The sequence below is a fragment of the Accipiter gentilis genome, chromosome 6 (genome assembly GCF_929443795.1).
Source record: "Accipiter gentilis chromosome 6, bAccGen1.1, whole genome shotgun sequence".
In the NCBI taxonomy this organism is placed as follows: Eukaryota; Metazoa; Chordata; class Aves; order Accipitriformes; family Accipitridae; genus Astur; species Astur gentilis.
The window spans coordinates 33,596,225-33,617,954 of record NC_064885.1 but is presented as its reverse complement, the minus strand read 5'-3'; the positions used below and the strand labels follow the sequence as shown (position 1 = coordinate 33,617,954).

The 21,730-nt window shown below is 46.0% G+C and overlaps 1 protein-coding gene across 2 annotated transcripts; it reads left to right on the top strand.

Moving 5' to 3' along the window:
- Window positions 1-718: 718 nt before the first annotated feature.
- EIF4E2 (eukaryotic translation initiation factor 4E family member 2) lies at window positions 719-20,591 on the top strand. 2 transcript variants are annotated; one of them, XM_049803056.1, is made up of 8 exons: window positions 719-789; window positions 1,631-1,745; window positions 3,056-3,190; window positions 5,701-5,805; window positions 8,745-8,897; window positions 8,986-9,122; window positions 17,441-17,519; window positions 20,112-20,591. In XM_049803056.1, exons 1-7 carry the CDS (start codon window positions 770-772, stop codon window positions 17,484-17,486), a joined length of 711 nt encoding a protein of 236 aa, XP_049659013.1. In that variant the 5' UTR covers window positions 719-769; the 3' UTR covers window positions 17,487-17,519; window positions 20,112-20,591. The 2 variants fall into 2 exon arrangements, with proteins under 2 accessions (XP_049659013.1, XP_049659014.1); XM_049803057.1 differs by lacking the exon at window positions 17,441-17,519 and having other exon boundaries at window positions 728-789.
- The last annotated feature ends 1,139 nt before the right edge of the window (window positions 20,592-21,730 follow it).

Sequence of the window (21,730 nt, the reverse complement as noted above, 5' to 3'; positions counted from 1 at the left end):
AGGCGGCGCAGGCTTTTCACTGGTATGGTGTATTTTCCTCTCCTCTCCCCTTCCCTGGACCCTATCCCTGCCTCAGGTAGGGCATGCTAGAGAAATAGCGTCCGCAGCCATGGCAATGAGTTGTAGATCTTGACAGGTCCGTTCACAGGATGGCGTGAAGGATCGCTGATGACTGGCCTGTGTGGGGGTCATCCCCCAGCCCCACCTGTACAGGACCTGTGCCATCCCTCACTATACACCGAAGGGAAAGGAAGGGATGGGGCCGGCGGCGGGGCTGGGGCTTGCCTGTCACCACAGGAGGGAAGTTGGGCAGACCCTTTAAAGAGTGACTGACTCCTAAAACTGTATCTACCAGAGACAAATGAACGCTATGAATAAAATTACGAGGAGCTCGAACCCGCTGTCCCTCTCTGTGTCACGCCCACGTCGTGCGAGGTGAGACCTCGACCCCACGCCTCGCCTCGCCTCACCTCACGGCGGTTTCCCGCCTCACGCCACACCCAACGTGGTGGCTCTGTCCGCACGCCACACTCAAGATGGCGGCTGCCCCGCAGTGGTGGTCCCCACAGCGTCCTCACTCAAATGGCAACCGGGGGCGTTCTTTTTCCCCTTCCCTCCGTTCCTTCCGTCGTGCGCCGTGCTTATGGCGCCGGAGGGGAAGCGCGGGGTGGCTGTGGCCGCGCCGCCGGAAGCGGCGGAAGGCTTTGGAGAGCGGACTCGGCGGAGCGGAAGTCGCTGAGGTGGACGGAGGTGGCGGCAGCGAGCGACGATGAACAACAAATTCGACGCGTGAGTCGGCGGCGCGGCCCTCCCCGACCCCCCCCTGCCGCTGCGGGGGGCTGCGCCGCCCCGCTCCCTGCCGGCGGCTCCCCGCCGCCGCCGCCTCGGCGCCGGTCGGGCGAGAGGCGATGAGTCACGGGGCCGCGCACAGCCCCGTTCCTCCCCCCCCCGAGCCCGGCCCGGCCCTGCTCGGGTGCTGCTGCCTGACCCTGAGGGGGTGCGGGCCCGAGGGGTGGGGGCGGTGGTCCGGCGGCACAACCCTCTGCTCGTGGCGGGGCATCCCTCACGGTGCACCGCCGTGGGGCGGGCCGGCCGGCCGGGGAGTCGCGGGCCGCCTTATGGCCCCGCTTCTCGCTCATCTTTTCTGGTCCTTCGCAGGGAATGGGGCGGGTGGAGAGACCTGTGGGGTGCGGGGCGCTGGCGTGGTGTCTGCTCGCCTGAGGGGCTGTCTCTGCTATGCTTAGGGGCATGGGGAGCTGGGTGGGAGAGAGTCAGCAAAGTTACAGTGACAGGTCTTCGCGTTCACCAACTGAGTAGTTAGGGACCCTAACAGGTAGCTGGGGTGCTCAGTGGCAGATCAGTATCTAGTACAAACTTGGTTAGTTTCTTCTAAAAACGCCTTTTGTTGCTTGCTTCTGCTTAAAAGTGCGTGCCTAAGATGCCTGTGATGGGCTCTGGGCATGCGAAGTAGTAGTAGTTTTTACTGTGTGGGTTGCCAAGTGTAGATTTTCCAATGCTGATGGCCCTTGTACCACGGAGGAGCTTAGAAGCAGAGACTACTGAGGTTTGATAGGAACCTTCTCAGCTGTGCAATGTAAGACTTGCTTTCTTTGATCTTTCTCTTTATCAGATTGAAAGATGATGATAGTGGAGACCATGACCAGAATGAGGAGAATAACACACAGAAAGACAGTGAGAAGGAAAAGAATGATCGAGAGAAACCACAGAGTACTACCAAGAGGAAGGTATGGTGCTGGCATCTGCATTCCATTGCCAAGGCATGATGTGGGAGTGCTAGAGAGTCAGGCCTTGGTTCAGGCATAAGCAGCGTATGTCTTGGTGGGCTGTGGTCGCTCAATGTGCTGTTACTTTTGTAATGAAGACAGAGGGGCTATGTTAGCATTTGAATAATTTGATGTAGCTTTTGGAGGTATATAATCTGAGGCTTGAATACTCCCTTCACAAACGCAGCTAGTGATCTGCCAGGCTTTTGAATAAATATGAGAAATAAAGCTTTATTTTCCCCAAAAATTTTTTTGGAAGAGGGTATGGAGGAAGGACTGATTGATGAGGGAGTAGTGGCTTGCATTTGGTTTACCAGGCTGTGTTTGTGCCACTGTTGAAATAACTCTTAAGATGGGTCTCTGTATGTGTAGTGTAGCCTAGTTAAGAAGGCTTATATCCATCCTGTTTTCATTTTTTTTAATCTTGTGCTTAGGAAAATTATTCTATCTAAAGTAATGTAATCCTTATAAACTTAACATAGACAAGAGGAGGGTAGAGACTTAAACCCTAGTAATTCCTGTAACAATGTCAAATGATAGAAGTTAAGGGCTTTTTGGTTTGTTTTTTTCCTGTCAATTTTGACTTTTGGGTAGTGAGTTCTCGTTAGCCTCTTTTATGCTCATTAGAAGCCTTTTTAATCAGAAATGGGTGTTTTGGAAATTGAAAAATGATCACTGCCCACTGCTAGTGATGGGTTCTGCCAAAGCTGACATAACGAGTTCTATTACTAATCCTCCCAGAGTGTTAGGGTGTTGGTTGCTTAAGGGAGTTGGTGTCACCAAAGAGTTATAATTGCTTTTGAATCATGGTTTAGTATAAATGAGTTTTGTTCTTCCCAGGGGAGGAGAGTATCTTTTTTTTTTTTTTTATTAATTGGAAAAAGTTAAAACTCTTGCATTGCCCTTTTTAGTTTGTCTTTTTTCATTTGAGACAGGCACAGTTAAGGACTAAAGGAAAATTTAGTAATACTGCTTCTAATAATTACAAGGGTTGCTTTTTTTGTGATGCTCTTCTGAGCTTGAGTTACTATTTCCTTAGCCATCTCTGCACTGCAAATTTCTAATATCCTTTTAAATAGTCAGCTGCTGTTAGCCTAATGGTCCATTTCAGACAATACACAGAGATAGTATATTTCTGTAAAAATGAGGATCGTCTGGTTTATAGTCTGCAAGAGCAGGAACATGTGGACTTCTGATGCTGTGAATGTAATTTTTCCCATTCTCCTTTTAGAGAAGCATATAAGGTGTAAGCAAGCTTTTCTGTTCTGCAGGCTGTTGTCCCAGGGCCAGCTGAGCACCCCTTGCAGTATAATTACACCTTCTGGTACTCCAGACGAACACCCGGGAGGCCTACTAGCTCGCAGAGTTATGAACAGAACATCAAACAGATTGGCACCTTTGCCTCCGTGAGTATATCCCTGTTGTCCTGGTGTCACTTGGGCATGGTGTGGTCATTGTGACTGGCTTACTCCCCGTGTGCTAGGTGCATGGACATGCAGGCTGTGCTCTTGTTCTCAGGAACAGAGGAGAGTGAGTGATTTGCCATGACTTACATGTGATTTTTTGAATTACCTACAGCAGGTGACATGTCTTAAGCAGTTCTCCCCTGCCCTGTGCTAGACATCTGTGCCTGCAGTAATGATGATAGCTGAGTTAATAATAGAAAATGAAAAGAACTCCCATGTAGCTTAAATGTGCTAGCTGGAGCAGAACTTGACAGGTAAGCAAGAGAAGAAAGGAACAGCTTTTCTGGATGCAATGTAGGTGTGAAGCAAAGGCTGTACAGTCTTCCCTCTACACTTCCCCTCTGCCTGTATTTCCACCACAAAGACTGTTTGGAACAAACATCTGGTGTGCTGTGTATACAAGCAGCTGGTGGCCTATTGTCTGTCTGGAAGTGATGACTGAGGTGCAGTTTGGTGTTGCAGTGAAGTTTATTAAAAGGCAAACTGCTCTCCCTTTCCCCTTCCACTCTTTGTGGTTGTTTATTCCTGGAATAGATTGAGCGTGTCCTGGAAAGGCAGTGTTGGGTTGTTGTGTGGTACTGGCAGTGTAAAACCGTCATTAAAATCCCAAGATACAGAAGCAAAACACATCTCCATTGTAGAGGGAACACATACAATACCATTCTCAAGGCTAGGAAGTCTATTGGCTGCTTTGTTTTGTTGGTTTGGTTTTTTTTTTGGCGGGGGGGGGTGGGGGGGTTGTTTTTTGTTTTTTTAATCTAGTATTTGTCCATATTTTCCAGGGTCCCTTGCAAATGTTAATTTTGCCCACCAGTAAATTTCTATCTTTTGTAATGTGAGAAATATCCCTTTATCGCTTCTGGAGGCTGCAAAAATATGCCTGTCCAAGAAGCTGGGTTGTGTTATTGCATCCACACAACGTAAGAACAGGAAGAATAGCTCTAAGCCTGTCATCATGGGTAGTTACTGCTCCTATTCCCCTGTGTGAGCAAGTACTTTTAGTTCAGTGAATGAAAAACATGGCTACCGCTTGATGATCTGGTAATAACTTTTCAGTCTGTTAAATCAGTGTAGACTTAACATTGATTTTTAGCTCCTTAGAGGAAAAACTTCGCACGTTCTGTTGTCTGCTCTTTGCAGCAAAGAATTTATGGGAGCTGTTGTAGGTTGGAAGTGCTAGAGTTCAGTTAGGATGGAGAGAGACTGGCCAGCAGGTATGATAATGTGTTTGGTTCCAAATTGTGTTTAAGGAGGAGGAACAAGCTTCAGAGAAGAATTGTCTGCACCTAAGTCTGGGTTCAGATTTATTCTTTGCTTTTCAGTAGAAAGCTCTAAAAGCTTTTAAATGCTAACCACTAGAGGGCATATTCACTCAGTGTAAGAATGTAATTTCCACTCTGCATTTGGATGTGTTTGACAAAAAAATAGATTGCTTCTGACCCCACCTCAGTCTTGGTTCATAATTTTATTGGCTATAAAAGCAAATTCCTGCTTGGACGGCAGAGGTCAGAGATTGGAGCAGAATTCCAAGTGCTGACCAAGTCATTAAGGTCTCTGATAAAGTACTTGGGATGGTGTCTGTCCCCTCCAGCCTCACTGCTGATCTGCTTAATAGCTATTGTCTTATTGAGTAGGTCCTCTTAAAATATGGAAATTAGTATAATCTCTTCCAGTGCCTTGTTTTGTTCTAAAGATCCAGCCTCTCTGAAATCCTTTCTTATCCAGAGAACCTCAAAGGATAAATATGTTGTTTTTAAGAATTGGAAAAGGTAATTCCCTTGCCTTCTGGCCAGATCGTTTGAAGTAGACCCAGGGTTGCCAGAATCAGAACTGGTCAGAGTGAAGTGGTCCAAGTGCACCATGGCAGATTGTAAAAGGAAATAAGAGTTAGTTAAATAAAAGCTCTGAATGGTGCCTTAAGATGTTAAACCAACACCAGAATCTGTCTGTTGTCTTAACACCTGGACACAATAAAGTTAAATACAAAAAATGTCTCATTTGGAGGCTCCTGCAATCTCCATGATTGCAGAGAGCAGTGGTTAATGCAGGGCTAATGTGTAGAGGGGCTTGGCTGTAGCTGATGCACTTGACATATATCCACTGATGAAAGTTTGGGCAGTAGGATTTACAAGATATGTTTGGAACTGTTCTCCAGAGAAGCAGTTATCTTAGCACAGCTTTCTTCAGACAAACACGGAGTGACTTTGGAGGCACCTGTTGAATATTTCAAGTGGTCTTCTGGTAGTAGAGCCAGTCAGAAACAAGCACCCAAGCTCTGATCCTACCACTGCCTTCTGGGTATCCTAATCAAGACCCTTGTGCCAAGAAAGTAGAACAGAAGAGGAGAAGGTGGCTCTGGCTAGTTGGTGTAGAAAGGGAAGCCTGTTTCTGTAGGAATCTGGGCTGTGAACAGTTTGAGCAGCCTCATTGTGTGGTTTGTGTTATTGCAGGTGGAGCAGTTCTGGCGGTTTTACAGTCACATGGTACGTCCTGGGGACCTGACAGGCCATAGTGACTTCCATCTTTTCAAAGAGGGGATCAAACCCATGTGGGAGGTGAGTTTGAGCTCTCATTTCTGCCTTGATATTTTCCCAGAGTATTCTGGATCTGGAGGGAACCTTCTACAGTGAAGGGACTCTTGTCATTAAATGGCACTCCAGGCTTTTGGGTGCAGTCCTTTCTTCTGGGTTTCCTGTAAACTTGTCCTCAGAACTCTGTCCCATGTAACCTAGCAGTACTGTGGCCTGCTGGTAGAGGAGAGGGAAGATGCAGGGAGTTGCTAGCTGCACTCCCCCAAAGGTTGCAGAACTGCCTTTGCCTGTGAGTCTGGAGGATCTCTGGGCAGTGTTGCCTCTGGAGCCCAATGAAGGGGAGACCCCAGCTAAGCTCTGTGCCTCCTAATATAGACACTTGCCCCTTATTATAGCTTTGTCCAGTGACAGCAGTGTGGGGCTTTCCTCTAGGAGGGCTGGACCTCTGTCAGAGGAATTCAACAAAGCCTATAAGAAACCAACCCTCCTTTTTCAGACAAGAAAGAAAGAGGTGCATAGGGTTAAAAGCCTACAGCTGTACATAGAGCTGGAGATGGAAAGAAGACTTAGCTCTTCATTTGCTTTTTTTTTCTGTTCCATGACACTTAGTTTGCTTCTGTTCATTCGTACCCAAATCTGTTAAAAAAGAAAAAAAAATCTTTGCCCAGCGAATCATTCTTCCAGTTCCTGGCCTGCTTCCAGCAGTGACCAACACCATTCGCAATATGAGGATTTTATGTGTTGCTCTGAAGTACCTAATTATGCTGCTTGGTCCTGAGAAATTTATATGTGACCCTAGTTGGCAATTATTTTAAGCAAGGTGTTTTATAGCCAGTTACTGCAAATACAATTTATATAAAACGTTTAACCCTCTTCAGACTCCTAGTGAGCTAGGTGCTCTGATAATGTGTCAGCCAGAGAGTCCACAAGATAATGATACCAGAATTTCTATAAAGCATTTCCCTGTAGCCATTTTAAGATGGGGGTGGAGAGATTCTTTGGGGTTTTTTTTACTTATGGCCCCACTCCCTTCTTGTATTTATAGAAAAGGACCTGGAATCTTGCTGCTGGCCTTCCCTTTGATGCTTGTTTTGTAGAGCTTTGTTTATACTCCTTTCTCTTCCAAACTAATCCTTACTTACTGTCATTCTTGTAGGCACATATATGCATGTATGTAGCTCTGATCTTTTTCTGGATCCATCTGTGCCTTTTCTGGGTAAAGTCAGGAGCACTAAGCATAATGTTTCCTGGTGATTTACTGGGCTGCAGATCATTATTATTCTGGTAAGGGGAAATCAAATGCTTGACTGAACCGAAGCTTGTTTAACCTGAAAGAAAACTAACAATAACCATAAAACACACAATACAGCATCTTCCTCCCAATCACTGCTCTCTTTCTAGCCTTGAACCTGCTTAAACGACCTTTGAAATATTTTGAGCAATATAATTTTCTCTTCTGATTCCCATTAGTCATTGTGGAAAGTTTGAGGAATTAAACCCAACTCCCTGCTTAAAGGCTGAAGCCTAGATGGCTTAATTCTTAGAGTGTGATGTTCACAAGTTGGAAAACAAGGACACTTAATCGGAAAGTAGTTTGCATCTTGTGGGAGTATGCCACATTCCTAGAACTTGTGTTGATTTGGATTCTTCACTGTGCATGTGGCTGCTGTCACTCTTTGAGGTTTGTCCAGCTGATGCCTTCCCCTTTCAGTTCAGGCTTTAGCACATACCCGAAAACTAGGAGTCTGGTGAATGCAGCTGTTGTGCTGGCACTTCCCTGTTTGCGCAGGATTGCTTTGTTAGCACTTGGTGCCTCTGAGAGCACACGAATGTTTAGTTTTATCTGACCCCTAGACAAGCTTTAAGGCTAAAATAAAGTTCTTTGTTTCATTAAGAAGGGCTGCCTTGCCTAGCATCTTCAAGGTGTGTCCCAGCTTGGCAGAGGGCATTGCTGGTGATTTGGCCAGGGATGTCCTGTGTTGTGCGGTCTCCTGAGTTATCATTTGTTCTTCTCTGTTTCTGTCCTAGACCTATCCTCCCTTTCCCTTCCTAACTGCCATCTCTTTGACTTGTTCATACCTCTCTCTGTTCGGCTTTGGGTGGAATTTGTTCCCCTCTGACCTTGTAAGATTTCCCAGTGTTATTGTATAAGAGAATGCCACAGTGTTCTGCACAGAGGAGGAGCTGCTGTTTGACATAGGTGTGCGTTCTGTGAAGGGGAGTCTGTAGCAGTTTTCAGCTCTTTTTCAGGTGCAACATGTGGAATCACAATACTGAGGTGACAGACTGGGTGCTTAGCATAAATTTTTTCTTTACGCTCTCCCCTCATTTTTGGTTATTTCCCTGGGTCACCGCAGGCTGGAACAAACATTCAGCTGTATGATGTGTGATAATGTCAGTGGTTCCCAGAGACCGGACTGGCCCTTTCTGTGTTAACACAACTTGTGAGCCCATTCCTGAAAACGTGGAAGGAAAATGTTTATCAACTTTTTGCTTGCTTTTAAATATCACTTTGCAAACTCTTTCCCTGCCTTCCATGGTCTGTGATGAGGGCTTTTTCCTGTTTTACAAGCAGAACTGCATATACAGGGGATTAAACAAAGGGGGAATCAGTCTCAGGTTTAGGAATAGTTTCAGGGTCCCTGCCTCTGGTTCTGTGTGCAGATTGGTAGGCTGCTATTAGTGACTGCTAGTGGGATCAAAACACTAGAGCTCAAGTCTTCAGTGCATAGACTTCATCTGGAACGCTGAGAGTCATTGTTTCAAATACTTTGTATTCAAAGTGGTATACCTCTGTCTCTGCTTGTATGGGGGAGAAGCAAAATGCTTTTGCTTAAAAATACCTCCATTCTGTCCCTTGCCCCACCCAATCAATATCTGCTCCTGTCTGTGGCTCTGCTGTCTTGTGGGAAGCAGAAAAATAGCTAGCAGAAAACAAATCGATTTCTTGCCCCTCTTTGTAGGATGATGCCAACAAAAATGGTGGTAAATGGATTATCCGTCTGCGAAAGGGCTTAGCGTCACGATGCTGGGAGAATCTCATTCTGGCAATGTTGGGAGAACAGTTTATGGTGGGGGAAGAAATCTGTGGGGCAGTCGTCTCTGTCCGATTCCAGGTAAGTGCTTCTGAGAATTAGCATGTACTTCCGTTTGGCAGGGCTACAAAAAGTACCATCTGCTTACCCCTCACATGCTATTCTGTAGGAGGATATTATCTCGATATGGAACAAGACAGCCAGCGACCAGGCCACAACAGCCCGGATACGCGATACATTACGAAGAGTGCTCAACCTACCTCCCAACACCATCATGGAATATAAAACACACACCGATAGCATCAAGTACGTGTGGTGGCAGGGGGAGGGCCTGCTGCTGGTTGCATGCGTGCTTGAGCAATTTAATGCAGAGCACAAGAATTGAAAGAAGTGCTCATGTGCGTTAGGGCTGTTCACTGCGAACAGTAATAGAAACAGCAGCATTTGTTGCCAGTGCGCTTTGAAAGCCGAATATCTGTCATTATTGTGCTGGTTTTAGGGACATTTGGTTCTAATAGTAAAACCTTATTTTTGTGAAGTGTATAGTCCAGGGCTTTTTTAGCAATCCACCCAGCCTGTCACTTGGGAGATGGGCAGCCCAGTGTGGGACTGTGGCTTGATGTAGTCAAAGACAAGATTGCAGTGGGGGGGGGGGCTGAGATAATTTGAATAAATAGAGATTCTGGGGAATAAAGTGCGGAAGCTAACGGGGATTTATAGGGCCATTAGACTTATAAATGGTCTTGGGAAAGTGCTGTGTGAATTTACAGTGCTGTACAAATGATTTCTAATCATAATAAACGTCATATATTAAGTCTTCCAGGCCCTGGTGACAGAGGCTCTTTAACAAGACTAGAAGATCATGGTACACAGAGAGGACAGCTGTATATTTAAATAAACCTATTATAGCTTACCATACCAGGCCATTCAGGGTGACTTTTATTTCCCACAAAGTGACAAAAAATTGTATATATAGGTATTGGAGGTCAATAATGTAATTATTTCTTTTCTTAAGCATATTATAAACCAATACACTGATTAGGTCATATTGGTTAAATTAACACTTGAAAAGGTGTACCTGGAAAAAGAAATGAAACAAGTTAGTAAGACATTGATAGAGCAGCGAGCTTTCTAATCTAGCCCATAATCAGGGTGTAAGTACCTTTCATGACTTCCTTTCATTATACTAGCTTGTCCTTTCCACACAATCACCCTGTCATCAGTGTGCTGTCAAACAGTTTGGTGAGATCAGTCCCGTTTTTAGCAGACAGCTAGCTTCCAGTTGTGGCCAAGTTTGAGTGTGGGTCACTAGCAATAGTACAAAGGTCTCATTTACACTGCCTGTAGGTGTCTAGTGTTCCATGTTGCCCTCCCTCCTGTGTGCGTTGGAAAGAGAAGGGAAGGAGAAATTATTAGTATTAAACTCGATTTTTTCTAGGCAGCTTTGGTTTCTGAAAGTTCCCACTTCTCTTGTTGAAATCTCATATTCGTGAATTTGCCAGTAACACTTCTCATGCACTTTTTGCCAGGAGAGGGCACTATCGACTCTCTGTCAATGTTACGAGATGGCAAAGTGCTTATGTGGACACATAACAGGATATTTTACTCCTGTTCAGCAGTAGCAGACTGCAGACCGTGGTGATGCGGCTTTGTGGTGGGAGGAGGGAGGTGTTTGACTTCTCTCAGTCTCTGTAGGGAAGGTTGTGTACTGAGCCAACTGTCCTAAGCTGTGGTGGTAGTTCATGTAGCAAGTTTAGAATGGAAATGATGTGATCTTTTCCGTATAAGCTGTGGTCACCAGCACTTCCTAGCACAGAGGATGCTGCTATAGCAATGTTTGTAACTGTTCTTGCTCTTGCAGGTGTCAGTCCTTGAGTGATGGTACATCCAATATTGCGGTCTTATTTCCCTACAACAGTGTAACATGCCATGCTGGCTGCCCTCTTCCTGCATAGCATCAAAGTTTCATTTTGTGCTGCTGACGTATGGTGCAAAATGAGCTTGTCCAAGAATAACAGGTGTTTGGGGAATCAAATTTAGTAGCTCAGATTACAGCTGGGAGCAATTCTTAAATAGGGGTGGACCGGCTTGTCTCCCATTTATTCTTCTGTGGGTAGGAGGGATAGTCAGGAGTTGTTTTGATGGTGTCCTAGTGAGGTAGATCTAAGCAATTAACCTTCCGCCATGTAGGGGATCACGAGAGCTCTTTTTTTCCATTGCCTCGCTTGAGCTCCAGCAGTCTGATTGCAGTGCTGTCCAACATCTCCTTCTAATGGCAGTGGTGTAAATTTAGAGCAGAACTGCTTGTCGGTGGAGTTTCTGTGTAGTGATGCGTGGACCAACTTGTGCCTTTCTCGCCTGGTACCAGCAGGCAGCAAGCAGCAGCAGCTGCAGAGGTGACGGTGCCTGCTTTGTTGACAGAGAAGAGCAGGACAGCCCCAGCTTTCAGTCTGACTCTGCTTGGCTATGCTTCATATCATTAAGGTTCTCTCACTAATGAAGAATCTCTTGTGTAACTAGTTCTATCGTCCATAAAGTCTGGCTGCTTTTCCTCACCCATCTATCAAGCCCTGTTGAAATACTGTCCGTCATGAATAAACTCCACTTATGCTGCGCATGTACCATGTGATTTATGACTCGGGAGGGCTTTCTAGCCTGCACTCTATATTCACACTCTGGCTGTGTTTTATGAAAGGCTCTAATGGAAGAGCTGTACTGTAGGCTTTGTCAGGGCTGCCTTTCTAGGGGGGCTTGTGGCATTTTTCATTTGTATGGGCTGCATCTCTCCACTAGAGCTCTGCTCATGTGCAGGGTTTGATTGGCATTGATTGTGCTTCAGGGAAGGGAGCATGCTTAGCAAGAAAAGAACAGGCGTTTCTCAAAACCTTGACTTTTAGGTAGCGAATTGACCTGGATTAGCTTTTGACACACTGTAAATGAACGCTTCTGTAGAAATTGCTAGCATGCCCCTCACTGTGGAACCTGAGCCCTGTGTTCCACGTTTTATATATTCCTTTTGTGTTGATGCATTTCATATTAACTCATTTTTAGACACCATTTTTCATGAGTTGTCAGTGAGGCTGCAGCCCCCTTTGTTTCAGAAAGCAGTGGTGCTGCCAAGCTGCATTTGAAAAGTATCTGTTGCTTCACAGCTATTCCAAGGAGCTATTCTGCATTCTGTCCTTTCTGCTCTCAGTGGTGGGGCTTGTACATTTAGCTAGATAAGCAGATCTTTCATTGCAGTTTTCCTGTGTTTGTCCTTTCTCTTGCTTGTGATATTGACAAGCTGCCTAAATTCCAGTCAGTGGAAGGGTCAGCCTAGTCTGTATTAATTTCCTATCTTGCTAGAAGAGCTAGAACAATCTCTTGGACTCTGCTTAATTCCAGGGGATTTATAGTACCTTAGACGTTACAGTGCTGAGCACCTGAAAAGAACATATGTGACATTTTGTGGGCTACATTGTTTCAGTAGCCCCAGAGAAATGGCTTCTCTTTGTTCCAGTGGAGGTGGACTGAGAGGTGCACTCAGATGTAGTGAACCACTTAATAGGTTCTGTTCATCAGTGTTGTTAACCTTGGAGGTGGCATGGTCCAGCAGTGACAATGGGTTATGGACAGTGGCACTTCCTGTGGTTTGGAATTAAGAAAAAACAATGACCTCTTACTTTTGCTGCCTTAGGAAATGCACTGTGCTTTTTCTGAAAGGAGAATATTGCTGGCCACAGCCTGGTCATGTCTCAGTGAAGCCACTGAAAATACTCAGGTATCTGTAGTGAGTGAACTGCAATTGCGAGAGGGGTGGAGGGGAAGTGATCACTGTGAAGTTTGATTTTTGAACATTGCAGTGTTAAGTGCTGCTTGGCTGTCTTGCATACACCTTTGCCCTGCCTGGGGTTATCAGCCTTTCTTTTCCGCACTGATAACTGTGTGGTCAGTGACCATCTCCTGTGTCGAGAGCTCTCGCCTGCAGTACTATCCAGGAATTCCAGGCAAATTCAACAACTTTGCTTCATATGCCAGGAGAGACCTGTGGCCATACAGCAGGCTGCCACTGAGCAGGCTGGTCTGGAAATATTTTGGTTGCTGTGTGACTTTATGGATCGTCCTGTCAGCTCTAAAGCAAGGCTGCTTTTTCTGAAAACAAAGCTTCAGTTATTTTGAGTGCCTGCTGCAGTGAGAGCTGAGCAGGGTATAAAACTATCCTTTCCTTTCAAAGTCACCACTGATAACTAATGGGACGGCTTGAGTAAACGAGAAGAATAGTTGATCTTAATAGGGCTGGCACTGGATTCATTTCACCGCAGGCAGTTGGAGGAAATAGCCTCAGACTGTGTGTTAGCTAGAAAACAAGCAGATATCCTATGGAGGGATTAAGGGTATGCCCTGTAAGAAGACTGCAGGGGCAAGGTTCTCGGGACAAAAAAAGTGAGGAATGAGGAAGAGAAATCCCCATGGAAGTGGCAGGTGTTGGGCAAGAAGATCAGTGTTTGTGAGACTGGTAAGCTGGTGGTGGGGTGCTTATGAGAAGTCTCCTGTGTTGTTGCATCAGAGTTAACTAATTCTTTAACTCTGTTACATTTTTATAATGCTGGTTTCCATTTGCTTGCTGATTTCCAAGACCTTAGGAGAACTCCTCAGTGCTACTGCCCTAGTTGTGTTGTCTTTGTCTATGACTGTATTTTAAATGGTGTGGGCAGAGTTAGCCTTGTCTAAAGTTAGATGGTTTGCAAATGGGACCCATACACACTGTCTGATACCTGTCAGTGGAAGGCAGGTTGCTTTGGGTCTTGCCAGTTCTAGAGACCTGCGTTGTTTCACCCTCATTCCTTCAAGTCTGAGAGCAGGAATAAAAGCTAGAAGAGAGTGGTGATGTTCCAGATCTGGTATCTGTCCTCTTCTCCTGAGTTTGTGCAATACTGGCTTAATTCATTTATCACTCCATTCTCCAATTCCAGTAATATTTCCAGGTGCTGCAAGTCTAAGAGCACTTCCATAGACCTGGGCTTTGAAATGATGGATTCATTGATTTGTTCTCCATCACCGTAGTATGCTTTATTCAGAAGTGTCTGTGACTTTGTAAAAGGCTTCCTTATCTTGGTGGCCTGTCTCTTACCAAAGAAATGACTATAATGCATTTATTTCATGTTTCTTTTCAAGGAGGTCGGTGCAGATGTGTTCATTTCAAAGTCATGATGGCTTCCCTATTTGCCTTTGCTACAGATACTGCCAGATACATGAAAAAATTATTTCAGACTGAAAGAATATCCTAGATTTTTTTAAGCTGTTAGTTTTCAGGCCTGTCATGAAGTTCTTGACTGGCTTTGAACAAATCCCAAACACTCTCACAGAACATGGGGAGCAGCCAGAAAGAGGCTGTGCTGCTCTAGACACAATACCTGCAGAGTTTAGTGAGTGGTCAGTGTGCTGGGAGATTGCACGCAGGCTGGCAGAAGGGACAGACCTTGGGGACTGTTGTGACGATATTATGCACTATGGGCTGTCTCCTTTTTTAGCTGGGGAAGGAGATGGTAAGGAGGCAGGGCTGCACGGGGAAATACTGAAGGGGAACTTCTAGGACTTAAAAGATTGAGGGTGGTTAGAGGAAACAGCTAGTGCTGCTTGCACAATGGTCATTTGGAAAGTCCCTTGAGGCAGCTGTGGTGGCTCTTCCTCTTTTTGCTGGAGTCTCCAATAGTAGCTCCTATTTGTGGGTTTTTTTCCCCCAACTTATTTGATGGGGGTAAAGGGAGCCCTGCCTGGGTCCTGACCCTAGACAGTGGGGGAGAAGATGGGGAGTTTCAACAGTTGTGGGTCAGGAATGAGTGTGGAAGAACAGCTCTGGCTGGCTTTATTTTGCCTGCTAATGTTTCCATTTCCCATCTGTTCAATGGGAATAACCTAAGTGTTGGGGATCAATTCAGTGAGTATCTGATCGCTGCACAGACAGTATAGCAATAAGGTACTAAAAATGTCTATACATAAAAATAACCTCTTAGACTCTCTGGCACTGTGCCTTTGGCACGTCACAGATCGTAAAGATTCTGCCAGACAAAATTAACTGGCAGCCTTGTTCGGTACGAAATGGAGAGCAGTTTGCTCTGTTAGCATAGTTTAGGTACGTTAGGGCAGACACATCCTGGTGGATTTTTTTCAGTCAAGTCAGCAGATAGTTGGAGTCATTAGTACTATAATATATATGAGGGTCTTGGCTTAAAAATTCTTGGCTGGAGGAGCTTTTTCTCTCTGTCTGAAGAGGACTTGGCAGCTGAAGGACTATGCGCATGATGTTATTGGGATGTTGGAACAGGGAACTCCTTGGTTTGAAAGGGGTAATAAATTATCGATTATGTTGACAAATAATCTGCCCTTGTATCCCTTCTGTAGAGAACAAAAGTTACAAGTTTGGGGAGAACTGTGGGAGAGGAAGGAGAGAAGATGTGGTTGTGGGTGATGGAAACATGGTAGCAATATAAGGCCTGGGAGGTTGGAGGGAAGACATGAAGGTAGAGACTTTTTGGCAAGGCTGGAGATGTGCATAGCTTTCCAATCTGTATTCAGCAGCTAAGAGGGCTTCAGATCCAGTTTCTCTTCGCCCTAACTTTCTTCTGGAGGGAGGCAGTTGCACCCACAGTGTCTAGTACCATGTGCTGACTGGGTGACACGGGCAGTTTTCCTTTTTCTGGAAGATTTCTTGGCCTTGTGGCCTTGAAGGGTGCTGTGTCTGGGGAGACTTGGGGGAGAAGTTCCCATTTAGGGGCTTCTGTGCTGCTGCTTTGCTTAGAATGAGCCACCTGTGGGTTTCTTTCCTCTAGACAGCATACTGCTGTACTTCAGTCTGAATTGCAGATCTAATCTGGTGTACTAATGCACCACAGCAGTGTCCTGTGTGCTGTCCTGTTGCATCTGCAGCACCCTTTTCTGACTTTCTCCCTCACATTTCCTTTGCCTTCAGGGGCTCATGTCTGAGGGTCAGCTAGACATACCATGTAGCTTTGGGGCTCCCATGGATGACTGTTACTCCCTTGTCCATCCTAATCAAGATCAGGAGGATTTTGAGCTACCATGGGTGGAGGGAGACTGAGGAGAAAACCTAGCCAGCCATAGATAAGGACTCTCTTAGACCAGCTCATCCATCACCTTGGTAGTTCACAGGAGCCTGTGCCTCGGGTTCCTATGGAGGTTTTATTGCTTCTTGGAAGTTTTGTCAAAGCAGTTTTGAACTGGGAAGAACTGGAGTGTTTTGCCACTCACCAGGCCTGTACTGGTGATGCTGAAGTCAGTGATCTTTAGGATTTCACTTTCAGCGCTTTCAAAAGAGGGATTTGTTGTCCTTCGGTCTGGGCAGGCAGTGTCACAAGTTCGAAGTTGTACACCACAGTGACAAGCTTCTTGCTTGTGCGTTCTTTGTTGGGTTCCCAGCAAGACTGCCTGTATGTGGTGTACAGTCTTGCAGAGTGCATGTGATGGGCACTCTGCCAGTATACTCTGTGTTTGTTTGGGCTATGACTCTGCTGGGAAAGAGCATATGACACCTGAGCTGCTTTTGCAACTGCTGATTGGGAGCTTGACTCTGTGAGGCTCAGGTAAGAGCCAGGCTGGTGGTCTGGTTTTGGCACAGATGCTGACTAATACAGGCAATACAGAAAACAAGATGTGAGGTAGCTGCTAAGTACCAGCAACAAAATCTGCAGTGTGGTCTGGTTTTATGACTGACCTGGGTTCCCTTTAAGGTCCCTCCAGCTCCATGGGATTCTATGGGTGAAGTAAATGGCTTGGCATGTGCTGTAGGCACCAGCACTGTTTTGCTGGGCATGGAGAACTATGAGATTCTTTGATGTCTCTGATCCCAGAAGATAATAGTCATGCTCACATTAACCTCGGCATCTTTTCCCTGAGAGGGCTTTCAGTATGCTGCCTTCGTAAAACAGACAGCAATTTTTCAGTCTGCTAGCTTCGTCCGTCAGTAACGTTCTCCACCAGGGAATGCAGCATTAGGCCTCTCCTTCTAACTTATCTGAAAACATTTTCATTTCAAATAGCTGTAATGTTTTTACTGGGTTGTCATTAACAATGCAGGTTTACAATAGGAAATGAGATTTCTAATAACAATTGGATTCTGTTGCCTGATCGAAGAATTTTGTAATAACTAAGCTGTGTGGCATTAAAAGAAGCCCCTTTTGGGGGGATTACTACATAGACAGGTATGTGGTGAAGCATGAGGCCAGTAACTGGCTGAGTTTAACCAGCCAAGGAACGTGATAATCCTCCAGAAAGACGTAACATCGGCTATTTTATTAGCAATAGGAAATGGATATTCCATTTGTGACTGGGAAGGTCATACCTGTCTCTGGGTATTAATGTAGCTATATCACCAGCAGCCAGTGGGAACGCTTCATGTCTGTGCAGAACGTTAAAGCTGCCTCGCGCTGTCAGATGTTTGGCTGGGTTTTAAGGATGCTTCTATCCACTAGGGCTATCAGAGAATATTGCCTTGCTCTCTGAAGACAAGTGCCTTTCAAACGCCATTGAATGTTTCTGCTCTCGTTAAAAGTTAAGAAGCCTTTGATCTGAAGTGCTGTTTTTTTGTTTTTTGTTTCATTTTTTTTTTCCCTCTGGCTTGCCAGGGCCTGGGAGGAGTTTCATGGCCTGGTGAACAGCAGTGGCCGCTGATCGAACGCTCCCCCTCCCTCTGTCACACCCAGGGTAGGGCCTCATCTTTCTTCCTATGTGACTTCATGGCATACCTCTCAGCTTCCAACGCTTGCCAACATGGGCTGGCATGTTCTTTTGCCTTGTAGGCCTGGTGGTGGGCCCATTTCGCTATTGGCTCTTTCCCAAAGGTCAAATAATTTAATTTTTTTTGACCAAAGACACTGACATTCACTGTGGTCTCCATTCACACAGCATTTTCTGTTGTGATGCTGTGTGCTGTTTTGCTAATGTGTCCTTCCTCTGTGCAAGGCATTTATATCCCAGACCTGGTCCCAGGAGGCTGAGAGGTATGTCTTCAGCTTGGGTCTGTTGCCTAGGGTTGACTGTAAGCAGATATGGAGTGGTAAATGAATGCTAAGCACATCTGTGTGATGGACGCTGAGAGAGGCACCTGGAGCTTGGCATATGTGCCTTTGCTCTTGACAGTGGGCTGGAGCAGAATAAATTAGTCTGTCAATAAAAGCTTGTTCAGGAAGGACACACAGTAGCTACTGTATTTAGGAATAATAATGTTGTGGCTAATGAGATGAAACCACCTGCTACTACTGATAGTGGCAACTGACCATGTGCAGAGAAAATAGCCAAGGTGAGCTCAGGGCTGTTGTGAGCCTCACAGCTCAGATTGTTTTTCCCCTCCAGTGCCGGTTTACCTGATGGCAGGTCCTTTCCTTAAAAAGGGCTAGCAGGAGACCTGGTGATGGGAGTTGCGTTTTGTGGTAGCCAAGTGGGATCGCTGAATTGCCAAGTGCCAGAGCAGAGGAACCCACTGGAAGGAAGTGTTACATTTCCCAGTTCCCACCCCATGGTGGTATGTAGCTGCTCCAACACAGCTGAGGTCCGAGGGGTCACTGGGGATCCCAAAACCTCCCTCCACAGCTTTGGGCATGCAGTGTTCTCATAGCTTGCTCTGAAGTCATGGGTGAAAATAATATCTTTCCTCACAGATTTGGCTTTTTGTGAGGATCAATGGTTACAAAATGTTATGCAGGCACCTAGTAGTGTTTTTACTGTTAGATGACATTCAAGTGAGCCTCTAGAAGAGGAAGCCAGCTCACTTCATGAAATACCAGTCTCAGAAGGCAGTAAATGTGCCAAGCGTATAGGAAAACAGTGATAGAATTGTTTTAGCTATCAACTGTATTGGGTTACCTATGCTGAGCAGGGAGAGTAGTGATAAGCAGAGGGCCTGGGGCACCCTGATAAAGGCAAAAGGAGAGGAAATGTAGAAACCTGTCTGAGAAAGAGTTAACTAAAGCGTGCTGTCCTCCTGAGGTAGATGGCACAGGTGAAAGTACAATATGGGATAGAAAGCCAAACCATTGTTGCAGATTAACTGGAATCCAGTTAATGAATCCTGAATCATGTTCCCAAAAGGCAGCACAGCCTACTTTGCTGACAAGTGCAAAGGTGAACCCCAGTCTTCTGCAGATGGCCTCCAGCATGGTTTTTGCTGTCATGTCATAGCAGAGTAACTTGTTTAACACTCTAAAGAGTGTTTTTCACTTCCTTCTGTTCCTCCAGCTCTCCAGCCCGCCTCCTGGAGGTGTTCCAGCATGCACTGTGCTGTGATGTTACAGCTACCTTGCAGCTCTTCACAGCACACAATGCTAGCTCAAGGGTTTAAGCAGGATTTTACAGTCCTGCAGAGCACCTTGCTTCTGAAGCTCCTGCCTTTGCTCTTCAACATAGCTCTGCTGATTTGGTGTGATATGTGCTGGGACATCCCTAGGTGTTTGGTTTGGGCAACTTACTGCCCTGTCCCTGTTATGGGAACAGCTGCCAAACCTATCCTCTCAAAATAATTGCAATCTCATTTATTTCCATTTGAGTTTAAAAAAAACACACCACCTTTCTATTAATGTGCTTTGCCTGTTGCTGCTGCTTACAGGCTAGCAGTAAGCATTAACACAGATCTCTGTAACCTGCCCCATCTTCAGTTGCTGCCATGTGCCACAAGACTATACAAATGAAGGTAGTAGACCAGCAGTCCTTTCTTTGTCAGTAGCCCCTGCGACTCACATAGCTGTACTCATGTGAGTAGAAGCTGCTGAAGAAACTCTTCTATTTAAACTTGAGGGAAACATCCTTTTCAGATTAGATATTCTTTTAAGGTAGGAGAGACCAGAGAGCTAAACTTGTTGACAGCATGACAAAAGGAGCCTAAATACGAAGGACGGAGGCAAGAGGAGGCTGGACTGTTGGTATATTTGTGCTCCAAGAAGAATCCCTGAGGACAAATATTTGGGAAGAAAGAGATCTTGTAAGTTGTTTAAACACCAGAATCTATCAGGGAGGTCTCCAGAGTCTATCATATGCTTTGCTCACAGGAGATTACACTTTTTTTCTTCCCAATGAATGGGGATGAACCAGGATCTTTCCATGTTCCAAGTGTTCTGGAGCAGCAGGCTGACTTATATGAAAAGTCTCTAGTTAGAAAGCAGACCTGCTTAGGAGGTTTAAGGAGCATTGATTTGAGTGACATTGTGGGATGGCAACACTGGTAGCCATGGTGGGTGGAATGGGGGGGTGCTGTGATCTGAAGGAATGCACACCTTTAACCTCTTTCTTCCCTCTGTTTTCCAGGGATAACTCAAGCTTTCGAAACACAAAAATCACATTGTGAGAACAAGAGTTGGCACTAAGCTCCTCTCTCCGTGTTGAAAGCACTGAGAGGTCTCCACCAGTGCCCTCCGACCTCTGAAAGGACTCATGGGCCACTCTCTTGCACTCCTCCTTGGAGGAAGGATCCACCTGAAGCCCTCCAGCAGCGGTGACAATAGAGGCTGATTTTTGTCATACACAAACTTTTTTTTAGCAGTGGGGTGGGAGGCCAACCTTTCAATTAGCAGCGTGCCCTTGGGGCCGCATCTTGCAGCACTTTCCTCTCTTTGTCTACATGGCATGCAGGATCTCTGGGATTCTGCCTCAATGTCAGAGCCTTTTGCTGAGGGATACCAGTATTATAAATCTCTCTGCAGCTGGGAGGAGCTTCCCAGTTGAGAGTCAGCCCTATGGTTTTCAAATGCCCCCTTTCAGCTCTGCCAATAAATTATTGGGTCTCTTTGTTTCTTTCAGTCTCTCTTTTTTGGCTCTCTCTAAAAATCAGTGGGATGGTATTTCTCTAGGCTGTGGTAAGGCCCCAGGCCTGCTTCCGCCAGCTCCATTAAGCATCTTCCCCTGAGCTGCCCACCTACATGAAGCAGCAAAGCACCCCGAGTGCCAGTGGTGACCAAACTTTGCTGTATTTGTGGAGTTATAGGGGCAGAGGAGTTACTGATGTAACATCTTGCTTAAAAAGTGATAAGCTTGCTTTGTCTTTGCCCCTTCTTCATACTCCCTGGTTAGCAGTGCCTTGGACCCAGCCCTGTTTGTTGGGGAGAGGGATGCAAGCTTCCCTTAAACTAGGACAAAGAGATGTTTGGTGTCACTTAGTTGCCTTGACTGTGGCTGTCTCAGTAGAGAGCCAGCAGGGCTGCCCTGTGTTGGATCCAAGGAAAGGCTGAATGCGGGGCCATGCATGCTTCTGGGCTGCGCTGAGGTTTGCAAGTCTCCAGCCATCTGGGAAACTGGACCCCCAGTGGGTGGTAGCAGAAGAGCGTGATGGCCTAGGCTGCTGCTTATAGCTGTGTGAAAGCTGTGGCCATAAGTGGGGCTGCCAGTGACCCTGTCTCCTGTCCTGTGGGGTGAGGCTAGTCTGATGGATTGTTGCCTGGAAAGCCAGCATGGCTGCAATTCAGATGCCACGGAAACAATAGGAGCTAATTATTTCCTCTGATTCTGCTTGACTACAACACTAATTGTACTCATTAACAGCTCCAGCCTTTTCCCCTTTTCCTTGGGGAATCGCACAATTGCCTTTTGTTTTTAATAGAGCCTTTACATCAGGCCCAGGAGGGGAGGCTGCGGCCAGAGATGGGGCACATCTCCTGCCCTACGTGCTCTGCACAGTCCCTCAGGAGAAGGGGCTGCTTGGGCCAATTTGGTCACGACTGCAGAACTAGTGGCCCATGTCTGGGATGATTACCAGCGTTTGGGACTGGGAGACCTTCAGCCTCATGACTCCAATTGCAAATTCCTTGTGTTATTATTGAAGGCTAGACTGAAAGCAGCCAGGACCGGCAGAGAAAACAGTTTAAAATATTCAGTCTTCTGAAGGGTTTGTTTTCCCTTGAATATTGAGGGTGTCAGTCCTAGGCTGTCTC